The sequence below is a fragment of the Lipotes vexillifer genome, unplaced genomic scaffold (genome assembly GCF_000442215.2).
Source record: "Lipotes vexillifer unplaced genomic scaffold, Lipotes_vexillifer_v1.1 scaffold536, whole genome shotgun sequence".
In the NCBI taxonomy this organism is placed as follows: Eukaryota; Metazoa; Chordata; class Mammalia; order Artiodactyla; family Lipotidae; genus Lipotes; species Lipotes vexillifer.
Genome location: NW_006775074.1, coordinates 2,698,726 through 2,713,328, shown reverse-complemented (window position 1 = coordinate 2,713,328; position 14,603 = coordinate 2,698,726). Strand labels below are relative to the sequence as shown.

Genomic DNA, 14,603 nt, shown 5'->3' with positions numbered 1-14,603 from the left:
TCCCTCCGGCTACAATCTCCCTCTTCAAGCCAAAGACAAGGGGTCACCTCAGAAATTTTCAGCAGTAAAGATAGTCCACATTGCCAACCCCAAAAGAGACACTGTCCCAGTTAGGTTTGAAAAAGAAACGTACGATGTGAGCATTAGTGAATTTTCCCCTCCTGGTGTCGTGGTTGCTATAGTAAAATTAAGTCCCGAACCTCTAGATGTGGAATACAAATTATCCCCTGGGGAGGATGCTCAGTACTTCAGAATTAATCCTCGGTCAGGTCTGATCATCACAGCACAGCCACTGAATACCATTAAGAAGGAGGTTTATAAACTAGGGGTGACAAACAAAGAAGGAGATTTAAAAGCACAAGTCACTATCAGCATAGAAGATGCGAATGATCACACCCCAGAATTTCAGCAGCCACTGTATGATGCTTTTGTGAATGAAAGTGTTCCAGCGGGAACAAGCGTTTTGACAGTTTCAGCTTCTGATAAGGATAAAGGAGAAAATGGGTACATCACCTATAGTATTGCCAGCTTGAATTTGTTGCCATTTGCCATTAACCAGTTTACAGGTGTTATTAGCACAACTGAAGAATTGGATTTTGAATCCTCGCCAGAAACATACAGGTTCATTGTCAGAGCCTCTGACTGGGGTTCGCCATACCGCCATGAAAGTGAGGTCAATGTGACTATTCGAATAGGAAATGTCAATGACAACAGCCCTCTCTTTGAAAAAGTGGCTTGCCAGGGAATTATTTCCTATGACTTTCCAGTTGGGGGCCATATCACAGCTGTCTCAGCGATCGATATCGATGAACTGGAACTTGTAAAGTACAAAATCATCTCTGGAAATGAACTTGGTTTCTTTTATTTAAACCCAGACTCTGGTGTTTTGCAGCTTAAAAAGTCACTGATGAATCCTGGAATTAAAAATGGAAATTTTGCCCTTAGGATTACAGCCACCGATGGGGAGAATTTTGCAGATCCTATGTCTGTTAACATTTCAGTCCTGCATGGGAAGGTGTCTTCAAAGAACTTCAGTTGCCGAGAAACTCGCGTGGCTCAGAAGCTGGCAGAGAAACTACTCATTAAGGCCAAAGCAAATGGGAAGCTGAATCTGGAAGATGGATTTCTTGACTTTTATTCAATTAATAGGCAGGGGCCACATTTTGACAAGTCATTTCCTTCTGATGTGGCTGTGAAGGAGAATCTGCCAGTTGGTGCTAACATCCTGAAGATTAAAGCCTATGATGCCGACTCTGGCTTCAATGGAAAGGTGCTATTTACAATATCCGATGGGAATACGGATAGTTGCTTTAATATTGATATGGAGACCGGGCAGCTTCAAGTCCTTATGCCCATGGATCGAGAACACAGAGACCTCTATCTCCTTAATATCACTATCTATGACTTAGGTAATCCACAAAAGTCCTCGTGGAGGTTGCTAACCATCAATGTGGAGGATGCTAATGACAATAGCCCGATTTTTCTTCAAGACAGTTACTCAGTTAACATTCTTGAAAGTTCAAGTATCGGCACTGAGATTATTCAAGTGGAAGCCAGAGACAAAGACTTGGGTTCTAATGGTGAAGTGACTTACTCAGTCTTGACAGATACACAGCAGTTTGCTGTCAATAGCTCCACTGGAATCGTGTATGTAGCTGATCAATTGGACCGGGAATCCAAAGCAAACTACTCTTTAAAAATAGAAGCCAGAGACAAGGCAGAAAGTGGCCAGCAGCTGTTTTCGCTTGTCACCTTGAAGGTTTTCTTGGATGATGTCAATGACTGCTCCCCGGCTTTCATTCCCAGTAGCTACAGTGTGAAGGTTCTTGAAGATCTCCCCATTGGCACTGTCATTGCTTGGCTGGAGACCCATGACCCAGACCTGGGACTGGGGGGTCAAGTACGCTATTCTTTGGTCAATGATTATAATGGGAGATTTGAAATAGATAAAGCAAGTGGCACCATCCGCCTGAGCAAAGAGCTCGACTATGAAAAGCAGCAGTTCTATAACCTCACCGTTCGGGCCAAAGACAAAGGGCGGCCTGTCTCTCTGTCATCCGTTTCCTTTGTTGAGGTGGAAGTGGTGGACGTCAATGAAAACCTCCATACTCCCTATTTCCCAGACTTTGCTGTTGTTGGATCTGTAAAAGAAAACTCACGGATTGGAACAAGTGTGCTGCAGGTTACTGCCCATGATGAGGACTCCGGGAGGGATGGAGAGATCCAGTACTCTATCAGGGATGGCAGTGGTCTTGGAAGATTCAACATAGATGACGAGAGTGGTAAGTTTCATATTTTGGGCCAGAATTGTTGTTTCTCTTCTCATGAATTGTCAACATTGGAAAAGTGAATGGCTATTCTTGCACTCAAACAGAATGACAAATGAGGTTGCATTTGGTGCAGAGGCGATGCAAGTAAAAGCTTTTCCGTAGAATGCATTGACTTGTAAGAAAACCTGTTTATACAGTGATAGCCAGTGGTTTTCAGTGGGAGTCCCTGGTTTTTGTTTTTCTTGTTCAGCATTGCCATCACCAGGTTATCTTTCAATAAGTGTAAATAATTGTCACCTCTGTTGAGTGCCCTTCTGACCTTCACTAAATTAAGGGCCCTGATAAAGTAAATTACATTTGAATTGGCTTTAAATTAGAAGTGTGAAATGGATTTTCAAATGGATCTTATATACCAGTGTTTCCCTTTATAGTAAGGCTTTTCTAAAGTGATATTGCCTTAGTTGCTTGATCTCTTGTGTTTCCCAGGCACATCTGGCCCTTGAATGACAGGCATTTGCACTGTATTGGCCCCATTAATGCATGGAGGCAACCTTCTACAAATGTTTTCATGATAGACTAGAGGAGGCATGTTGTGGCTTTTATTTATTTAAAAAATGGTTTTAAGATTTTATCTGTAAGGATTTACCTTTTACAGAAACACTTTAAAATATGGGACAAAATAGTCCCAATATTTTTGTTGTCCCCTACCTGTTTATTTATACACTGTCATAGATACAGGTATAGATTTTATCTCTATTCTTATTATTGTCATTATTTGCCTTTAAATGTACAGGTGCTTGGACACCTGCTTGTGTGTGTGTGTGTGTGTGTGTGTGTGTGTGTGTGTGTGTGTGTTCCTTGATCAACACAGTGCCTTTTTCTAGTCTTCTCTAGACTGTACACATCTCAAGACAGGGACTGTGTCTTCTCTATTCCTGTGTGAATGGTACTATTAGTACTTTACAGTTTGGGGGCATATTTGTATCCAGTAAATCATTTTCTACAACACTCACAGGGTGTTTTGTTCCCAGTAATGATGATGATGATGATGATGATGATGAAGAAAACAGATAGTAGGAAGGTGTCATCATAGGGATACTAGTTGTACATTAATTATACTAGAAAAAGGGTTTGAGAAAGTATTAAATATTGCATAGGAGTTACAAAACTGTGTATACTGTCAAAAGTTTAAACTGTAAATTTTTTGTATAAATGGTTTCTCATTTTGGCTAGTGTAAATTGTAAAATTCATCTCCATAGCCATAATGAAGGAAAAGGTAAATGCCAAGAAAACTGGGTTCTGATGTAGCCATATACTCTATATTATTATATATAGCTTATCATTTGATTAGAATATATTTTTACCTTTGAGGTACAAAATGAGAAAGAAAAAGTAGTAACCTTTACTGGGTGTCTATTCTATGCTAATACTTTACTATTAATAATAATGACTTCATTGAGTACTTGCAATAGGCGACACACCATATGAAGGGTTTTAGAGTCGGGTCTTATTTAATTCTCCCAGCAGCCTCTCCAGAACTAATACTCATCAACTCATGAACTGATGTTCAGAGAAGATACATAACTTGGAGCCTGGTTTCAAGTTTAGCTCTGAGTAACTGCAGTATACACTACTGTCTCCCATCTAAAGACAAGTATGATCTTCCTTGCATGTTCCTAGATACACATGAATTTGGTGTTGATCTAAAATCTGTAAGGCAATAAAGTGTTAAAGGGGTTTCAAAGTCCTTACAATCCTGGGCTTGTTGGCTGATGGCACCAGCCATTAATCACCTTCCTTCTTCCTCACAGTCCCATTGTTTGTGTGGCTCTTCAGTGTGAGAAGCTTACCTTTGGGGCTCAGGTGGATGTAGGTAGGTAGGTCAACAGGAAGGTGTCAGGCTGAATCATTAACAACTGCAACCTTCATGACTACATCAAGCCACAATGAGTTGTTTTCATTAGTTTCATCTTGGTGTAGCTTGATGCAAAGAAGAGCAGGTGCAATTTGGTGAGAGTGGCCTAGATTTTCCATGTTTGTACCATGCTATTTTGTTCTCATCTTGGGTGTTATTTCAGAAAATGTGTGTATAGTCATCTGATGATGTAGCTGCTTTTATAATTCTTTACATAAATAGAAATTATTTTTATTGAAGTATAGTTGATTTACAATGTTGTATTAGTTTCAGGTGTACAGCAAAGCAATTCAGTTATATATATGTGTGTGTGTGTGTGTGTGTGTGTGTGTGTGTGTGTATTATGTGTGTATATATATACATATTCCTTTTCAGATCCTTTTGCATTATAGGTTATTTGAAGATATTGAGTATAGTTCCCTGTTCTATACAGTAGGTCCTTGTTGTTTATCTAGTTTATATATAATAGTGTGTATCTGTTAATCCCAAACTAATTTATCCCTACTCCCTTTCCCCTTTGGTAACCATAAGTTTGTTTCCTATGTCTATGAGTCTGTTTCTGTTTTGTAAATAAGTTGATTTGTGTTTTTCTTTAGATTTCACATATACATGATATCATATGATATTTGTCTTTGTCTTACTTAGTATGACAATCTCTAGGTCCATCCATGTTGCTGCAAATGGCATTATTTCATTCTATTTTACGGCTGAGCGATATTCCGGTGTGTGTGTATGTGTGTGTGTGTGTGTGTGTGTGTGTGTACATATATATACACCCACATCTTCTTTATCCGTTCATCTGTCTATGGACATTTACATTACTTCCATGTCTTGGCTATTGTAAATAGTGCTGCTATGAGCATTGGGGTGCATGTATGTTTTCAAATTAGTGTTTTTGACTCCAAGAGTTTGATGTCTTTTGCCTCTGTTGTAAAAACAACTCCCTACTTTGCATTGTTCCCTTATATTCTGGATTGTATAAAATAAGTTTTGCCATGAGTGATGATAATTCCATTTTCATTTTGACATTGCTTTGTGACTTAAAAATCTCTTTTCTTATGACATCAACTCCCTTGGGGTAACAAATAGCTAAGTGCGTTGTGCAAACCCACATACCCATTAGAGGATTTAGATCTAGAACCAGCTCTCCTCAGTCCTAACTCAGTGCTCTTTTCTTTGCATTCATTACCCATGTTTCTGATTTACTTTCCTAGAGAATTATTCATTTTTAAAACCATAGTGACTATTTCTTTTCTTCCTTTTTCGAATTTTATTATTTTATTTTTGATACAGCAGGTTCTTATTAGTTATCTGTTTTATACATATTAGTGTATATATGTCAATCCCAATCTTTTCCTCCTTTTTATTTCATTTTGTTTCCCTCTTTTAGGAAGCAAAACTATCTTTTTCTCTAGGTTAGAGGAAAAAAGTTTCAACTTAATGTTGAAATCTTTATGAAGATTATAATTTCCATATGGTAATATTCTTAACCATCTTCCTTCTGTCTCACTTCTTGCAGATTTTAACATCCCAGCCCAAAATGCTGATGAGGATGATTGCCTGGACTTGTGCCACGGGGATGCTAGGGTTAGGGAGAAGTTTGGCAAATGTATGTCCAACAATAGAAGCCATCACCATGGTGCTACTGGGTTTGCACTACTGTTGAATGATCAATCAGCTCCTTGCCTCCCAGCTCTAAAAATCATGGCTTGAGCTGCTTGTAAGGTTGTTTAGCCCTACAGCTGTTACTGGGTCTTAAGTTTGGACTCTGTTGTTCCATATGACCCCTTGGGCATAATAAAATGGCCTAAAGTTGTTGGGGTTTTCGTCTTTCAAGAACCTTAAGTCATCTGGCAACGGTTCTGTCATGGCTTGCCTTGTTTAATGGGTCTAAACTTATGCATGCACATGAATCAGCTGGAGAGTTTGTCAGCAATGCAGATCCCCAGGCCTGATTCCCAAAGATTCTGATTCAGTTGGTCTGGGGTAGGAGCTGAGGGATCTTCATTCAAGCACTCCAAGCGGTCCTTCTGTGTGTGGTTCAGAAACACTACCCTAAATTTACCTGGGCTCCTTAGAGTGTGTCTATCAGATACCTTTTCTGTAAAATCCTGTTCCTTATTCTTTGGAAAGGCAGGGAATTGAGCTCATATTTTAGATTAATTTCTTTTGTAGTCAAGTTTTCCAATCCAAATAAATTTTCTGTTATTCATTAGTGGTGATCGTTTTCTGAATGCCTTCCCAATGGATCAAAATCTATTTCTGTGCTTCAGTAATTGCAGTGCTCCTGTTTTGTGAGCCAGCTTATGCTGGGATTAGTTGATCCATTTAGTAGTTTTATGTTCTTGACCTTTTTGAAGCTCAGTGAACAAAACCATACCTTTGAAATTCTTTACCATGCATGGGCATTTAATAAATGTTTAATAATATTCACAGTAAATGGATTAACTGAGGGGCCCCCAACTACAGTGGATTTGACGACAATTTAAATGACCAGTCTGGAAGATGCAATTTAATCTTTTTTTTGCTTCACAAAGAACGCATTCTTATTCTTTGACATAATAGGAATGCATATTCTTGACTACTCAGAACTTTTAGAAGGTTTATACAGAATACACTGTACATTTTAAACAGTGATTTTCTATTAGATTCTTTTGTAAACTGCAGACTTGAACAATGACTTCACTGTTTTATTTACCTGGTGTTAAAGAAGTATTTAATCCGGATAAACAATTTCCAGTTTAGCACATTAATCATGGGTAATTAGGAAGATATTTTACCATCCGTTATTACTAATTATATTATTGCTTCCATTTATCAAGTACCTATTGTGTGCTAAGCACTATGCTAGGTGCTTTGTGGGTCCTTTCTAGTCACAGTAATCCAGCACGGTGAGGTTCAGTGAGGTTTGCCCAAACAGGGTCAGGCATCTGGAAGTTGTTAGAACTGGATGCTCTAGTGCAATGGACTCCAAATCTCATGTCAGTTCCCCTCTTTTCCACTGCAGTGTGCCGTAATAACCTTGCTAAGCATATGTATTAGTCAGATTTTTTCTGTATTATTACTGTATAACAAACAATCACAAAATTTCAGTGGCTTATAAAAGCAGACATTTTTTTCTTCTTGCTCTTAAGTCTGGGAAGACAGTTGAAATTGTTGCAGGCTGTAGATTGAGTTACGATCTGTTCTACATGTGTTTCCTACTTCAGGACCCAGGCTGAAGGGAGTACTCACTGTCTGGGATGTAGTGCTCTCAAAGTCAGATCAGGAGTGCAAGAGGCTGATGGAAGTTTGTGGTGCCTCTGAAAGCCTCTGCTCAAGACCGGCCCACATTCCATTGGCCAAAGAAGGTCTTGGGGCCAAGTTCAATATTGATGTGGGGTAGAGAGTAGTACTTCTCTTACAGAAGGAGGGAGGAAGAGGAATGAATAATTACTGAATAATTAATAATAATAATTACTGAATAATAATACATCCTAACAGCATGTGACAGCTCTCACTATTGTCTTCATAACTTAACATTAGTTGGACACTACCTTTGTGGAAGGCACTGAGACAGGCAGTGGTGACACAGAGAGCTACAGGTATCAGACCTGGGCCTTCTATAGTGGGACCAGGATCTTTCAAGCTCTCCAGTGTTGAGATGCTGTACTTGATCTTCTATAGGGAGAAGGATTCACTTCAACTGGTGGCCAGGGAAAGAATAAATACGTAGAGCTTTTATTTAGTTAGTTCAACTGAAGAATGTTTACTGGCTGCCAGTGCTGAGTCTAATACTCTTTTATCTGTAGACTAATCATTAGAGTCAAGAGTGGGTGGATGAAAACCAAGAACAGGAAAATTTGTATTGTTAGAAATTTGAGAAGCTTTTGTCATTGCAAAAATCTGATGTCCCAACCCAGATATTTTAAAAGGTGGGTAATATCCATAGGATCATGTTTCTTGCATAATGTCATAAAATATAAGCTTCCCTTTTCTGATATTCAGAGGCACCAGAAATCATATTTTATCTTACTGTCTTACTGTTTCTTACTGAAATCATATTTTATCTTACTATCTTACTGTCAATCTTTCCAGTTTCTTCTCCCCAAACTTTCCTGTTAAACTCCTTTTTGACAATTTGAGGTGTAAGGCAGATGCTACTCGGCGGCTTATCATGGTGCAATTCATGATCATTCCAAACTAAATGGTGTTGCCCATCCTCATTCTTTTTTCAAGGTGATATTTTGTCTCTACCTGTCTAGGTTAAAAGAGAATCACTGAATTTTGGCTCAAAATTTGCCCCTGGGACCAGAGCAAGTAAAGGAGAGGAATGAAGTTATGATCAAGTGATAGCAGAAACTTTTCTCGGCTCTGGATTTTTAACGTTAGCTCTAGACTTCTTGATCATAATTATTTGAGAGAAATATAATGTTCCCGGAGGAGCCCGGAACACTCCATAACATTCAGAAGAACGTAGTAGTTGTCATGTAAATCAGGCCAGAGAGAGGGTTAGAAGCTTCTGGAAAATAATGAAGAGCATGTTTTTATTACTCTTTTCAGCATGTGCCTCCTTCTTGACCTTTTTTTCTTAACTGTTGGCTGAAGGCAGTTTAGGTTTTAATAGAAGACTGTTGGTTCAAATCTGTAATTATGCCTGCCTTGTATATCAACTTTGAGCTGCTATTGTCCCTAGGTAACTAGTAAATGATAAAACTAGTGACCAGCATAAAGACGAAATCCAGATAGGGTGGCAAGCCAACAACCTAGAAACTTGTGTGGTCTTTTCTCTGAAATCAGTCTTTCTTTTATATTTTAATAATAGACGTTTCCCATGGCTTACCTGGCCCTTCACGCCAGGGTCATGATTTCCTCAGTGCCAAGTGATACTGAATTATATTTACTTCTTCAGTTAACAAAGAATGAAATTTCAGAGGCCTAGTAAGCAGAGGTTACAGAAACAATCAAATGCTTGCTTCATGTATTAGCGGCTCTCCAGAAGGAAGTGGGATAAATTTATTGGCTTCTGTGACTTCGGATAGCTCGCGTCTCATTTCAGTCTCCTAAAAATGTTTTTTCGGCAGGTGTTTTATATGCATGTTGAAGGATACTTTCATTTATCACTACACTTGGAAGGTTTATAGAGTTTGATAAATATTTATGCGATGCCGCTACATTCCCAGTGTTTCATTGAAAAGAAAATGAAAATGAAAATGGGCTGCAGCCTGTAGTTTTAGCTTGCCAGTTTTTATGAACGCATGTCTTATCGACAGACAGAATCTACAAAGAGTTGTGTGTGGGATTCAATTCAACTTATATTAAATTCTGGGCACTGGTATACAATGATTGAATATAATAGGACTCTCCAAATTTTCCCATTGGACATTGGAGGACTTAGTAGCTCCTCTAGGGCCACACTCTTTGTGATTAAATTCACCGATTTTCGTTTACATAGCATAGTTAATATTCGAGTTGCTTTTAAAAAGCAGCATGCTAGTGAGAATAGTACCAAGTAAAAATAATATATTGAAGAGGAAATGTCTTGAGTCAAAAAGTGAATAAATGGTGAAGGAATTAAGATAAGAATTTGAGGTACACACACACCAGCATACACACACACGCACACACACACAAACAACACACGTTATGGTAAAAACATAAAGGCTTTGTGGTTTAGCCCCAAGATCTATAAAATAGAGGTTAAACCATTTTCAGTTTTTCTGCACATTCTTAAAAGTCTGCCTCTTTGCTCTCGCGGCTTCTCTGCTCCCTTTTTTCCTCATCCTCCACCTCTTCCTTCTCTACTTGCCACAGTTATAGCACACAGATTCTCTGCAGGCACAGTGCTTTGCACTGAAGAAGATGCATAGATGATTAAGTCAAGGATGGGTAGTAGAGACAGAAAAGCATGTAATTGCAAACCGTGGGATACCTAAGTGACACAACGTAAGTGAGTGCCTTGTGCTGGCCATTCATCATGTTCACTGCGGCCTTAGCATCACTCTTTGGCACTGTGGGATGATTTTTACAAATTCCAGTTAGAGACAAGACAGTCTGAGAGATAACCAGGGCATTAAAGTCAGTTGATGATGATATATAAGCAAGGCTTAATTGTCAAGGAATGCATAACCCCAGAAATGGGTCCAGGTTTTGTGAGGCTTAAAGCTCATGCAATTTGGTGTGCCTGCTTTGAGAAAAATTATAAAAAGTATGACTACAAAATCTTTGTATTTGTTTAGAATGAGGAAAGAAATCACAGTAACTCATGAGTTTGAAAGCCAACAAACACAAATATCACAAAGCTCAGGAAAAATATAATATTTTGTTGATTGTCTAACACACCTTTCTAATACTTTTTTCCCCTGCATTTTTTTGGTTGCCTTTTTTCTTTGATTGCCTCTTATAGGATAATAATCTTGTAATTGTTTCTATAAAAAGTGAAGAAAGATTTTTTTTCCTCCAACGTGGTTGATTGAAGTTTGTTTTTTCAGTGAGAGTTTAGAAATGTTTCTCTAGAGTCATAGCTTGTTATTGGTAGTGCTATGTGTATTCTCTCCATCTGTGTCAAAGTTGAAAACATCTCTATCAAGTTTGTTTCTCATATGAGCTGTTGCAGATCTACTTGCTCTTAATAATAACTGCTACAGGTCTGTGCTCTATAAACAAAATACGTCTAGTAATTTCCATGTCTGAGAATCTAATCCACCAAAGGGAAGAACTCATGGTGCACTTATGCTGCATTTCAGGAGAAAATTTTGCTGCAAAACTATGATTTTGACTCTATAGGCAAGAACCAAATCTTCTAATTACAAGTTTACATGTCTAATGATTGGGGAATTTTCCACAGACTAGCTCCTGGCTCTGTACGTTTTGTACCTAGTCTCTCCTTCCCAATGGCTGTAATTCCAGTGCTGGCCACCCCAGGATATGGACATGTGGTGATACAAGTTCTTTCCCTTCACTTCCATGCTACAATGCTGGGTGTCTCGGTGCAATGGGTAGTAGAAGGGTTTGGGGAAGCCATTCCTACACTGGACAGCTAACAACGATTTGTCGATACATGGAATTGATGGTGAACCACATAAATATATGCCACTAAATGCAAACCTAATGTATCTTCAACTCATTCTCCCTTAGGTCTCTCAGATGCTTACAACTACTTTATCTGGTGATGCAGAGTATAATAGAGGAGAAGTTGAGGGGAAAGAGAAAGAAGTTTTAAATGACTGTGGTTTAGGTATATTACTTATGCAAAATTTATAGAAATGTGTAACCCTGTGAATCATTGCTATGGTCCTCTATGGGGCTTGGAAGCTTTGACTTTGATAGCCTCATATTAAATGTGCATCTGCCTAGGAGTGTTGGTAAATGAACATTTTTCTGAAAGAAGTTAAGTCTTCAGTATCATTGGAGGGAGGGACTGAGCTGGGCCAGGCCACAGATTTGTAGACTGCCGACCCCTAGACCAGGTTTATGGATTTTGTCACTCTCATGTATTATTGAACCAACAGACAAAGCTGTGCAGAGGACATAAAATCACGGTTACATGTGAGTGGATCTGGCTCCCTGATATCTCCAGGTATCTCAAGGAGGTGCCCTGGAAGTGTGTAGCCAAAGCAGCACTTGCAGAGTAAGAAGTCTGCAAGTTCAAAAAATACAGAGTTTTGAGCTCACTGCCTTTTCTGAGTGGTTGGCTGGTGAGAGAAGTGCATTGTTCCTTGGGCCCACTCTCTTTTTTAACACTTATTTGGGAATTCACCAGGAAGTATACACTAGATCTGGAAGCCAAGGAAACAGGGTCTTTGAGAGTTGTCTTAATGACAGTCACAGAGTTCTTTTGCTTTGACTCATTATCTGTATCCTAAAAGCATGATTTTGAGGTTTCCCGTTAAACCATTAGGGGTTTCACTTAATCAGAATTTCAACATTATTATGAAAGTGTTTTTTGATAATCTAATTTATTGCTATTATATCGTACATATCAGTAGCACATCTCACAATCGGTAATTTCCCTCCCCATGGGCTGCTGGCATTGGTAAGATGTTTCTGGAACCTTGATAAAGCCCTGTTATTTTAAAAAATAAACATTGACTTGAGGTCAGCTTTAACAGGGAATTCTATTCAATAGATATATCACATCATATTGAGCCAGCATGAGGCCCTGAGATCTTGAATGAGGCTGTGGTGCTACAGAGCAGGGTTAAGGTTTTCTTCCATGTTTGTCTATCCCCTGTTCCCATGCATATCAGCATCTTTCCTGGAACCTGGGTAGAGTTATACATATCTTTCTCACACCTTGAGTATACTTCTAAAGAAATATTTGCCACATGATTAGACTGAAAGAGCCTTGAATTGAAAACACGGTGATTAACTTTTAGATGAGAATTTCATAAAACATTGTCCTGACTGCTAAAAGTGCAGGCGTTGGGGTGTCCCTGGTGGCGCCATGGTTAAGAATCAGCCTGCCAATGCAGGGGCACGGGTTCGAGCCCTGGTCCGGGAAGATCCCACATGCCATGGAGCAGCTAAGCCTGTGCACCGCAACTACTGAGCCTGCGCTCTAGAGCCCGCAAACCACAACTACTGAGCCTGCATGCCACAACTACTGAAGCCTGCGCACCTAGAGCCCATGCTCCACAGCAAGGGAAGCCACTGCAAGGAGAAGCCCACGCACCACAAAGAAGAGGATCCCCTGCTCGTCGCAACTAGAGAAAGCCCGCGCGCAGCAACAAAGACCCAAAGCAGCCAAAAATAAATAAATAAAATAAGTAAATTTATTTAAATAAATAAATAAATCGATAGATAAAAGTGCAGGCGTCGTCCATCTGTCTTCAGGTAGTTTTATCCTAGAAGGCAAATAATCAGAATTGGAATGAGTAAGAGTTTCATTTATGGTCACTAAATTCCTGTGTTTCACAGCTAGGATAGTGTAGACACCCAATGGTGTTAATGCTAAGTCAGAATTCTATAGTCCACAGTCATACCACATGACTCAAAAATGTGTAATCAGCTAAATTGGAACTTGATAATTTGGTAGAATATGTTCAAGAACCGGAGTGTAAAAGCACAAATTGCTATTGGGAGCCTCTTCTAAATAATCTGTAGAATGAATTTGTTCTGCTATACATGAACTTTCTTTTTCTCATTAATTAATTTAATTTAATTTATTTTTGGCTGCGTTGGGTCTTTGTTGCTATGCACGGGCTTTCTCTACTTGCGGCGAGCAGGGGCTACCCTTCATTGCGGTGCGTGGGCTTCTCATTGTAGTGGCTTCTCTTGTTGCGGAGCATGGGCTTTAGGTGCGTGGACGTCAGTAGTTGTGACTCGTGGGCTTTAGAGCGCAGGCTCAGTAGTTGTGGCACACGGGCCTAGTTGCTCCACGGCATGTAGGATCTTCCCGGACCAGGGCTCGAACCCGTGTCCTCTGCACTGGCAGGCAAATTCTTCTTTCCTGCACTGCACCACCAGGGAAGCCCTTTACCTAGAGCTTTTTAATTTTACTTTGCACACAGTTCTAGTAATCTAGACTTCTTGATGTATGATCCTACAATATTCTAGAAACTGCACAGCAGAGAGATTGCTGTAGGTAGGCATACTAAGAACAACGAGGAATAACCCTGTTCATCAGACAGGGAGAGAAATCAGTGGCTAGCCCCCATCGCCACTGGTGTTTATTATGTGCCAGGCATTGAAAAGTATTAACTCATTTACTTTTCACAAGGATTCTGTAAGGTAGGTACTCCGATTATCGACATCTATGGATGAGGAAACAAAAGCTTGATTTTAAATTACTTGTCCAGGATTTCACAGCTTGTGGTAGAACAGGGATTTGAATGAGTTAGGCCAGCACCAGTCTGAGCTCTCAATCACTATACCTCAGACACTTTCTGGATGAACAGCCCTAAGTATCTCCTTAAGGGCTGACCCAAAGGGAGCCCATCACTTCATTACCACACAGTATAAGAGATGATCATTATAATGAAGAGTTCCAACCATTGTAGAGGCCCAGATTCCCTAGAAAACAGAGCCCAAGGCAAAAATTACAGTACATGCCAATGTTCTATTAAGGGTACAATCCCAGGGGAACAAGAACGAGGGAAAGAAGGAAGCCAGGCCTGAAGGAAGGGAGCCCAAATATAAATTGGTATATTAAATCAGTCACAGCTTTACAACAAAAACCAGCCTGTTTCTCTCTCAGTCACTCTGCTGTCTCCAGGGAGGCCACTTAGAAGCTCTGCATCTTGGGCCATTTGGCCTGGAGTTGGAGGGAAGGGCCAGCAAGTTTTCCATTGGCTCTTTCCTGTTTTTGACCTCTTATTGGTCAGATCTGCCACCAGGTGGGGGCATCAACACCCCAACTCTTCTGGGTTGCATTGGGTATGCTTGGGCTGCTGGTGGGAAAGCCAATACTTTGTGGGTACAGACTGGTCAGCATTCC

The 14,603-nt window shown here is 39.8% G+C and overlaps 1 protein-coding gene across 1 annotated transcript in view; it reads left to right on the top strand.

Moving 5' to 3' along the window:
- The window catches only part of FAT3 (FAT atypical cadherin 3), a 592,627-nt gene that overhangs the window by 1,096 nt on the left and 576,928 nt on the right, over positions 1–14,603 (top strand). Inside the window, 1 exon segment of the mRNA XM_007449656.1 lies at positions 7–2,282. Within this exon segment, the coding sequence (XP_007449718.1) occupies positions 7–2,282 (2,276 nt within the window).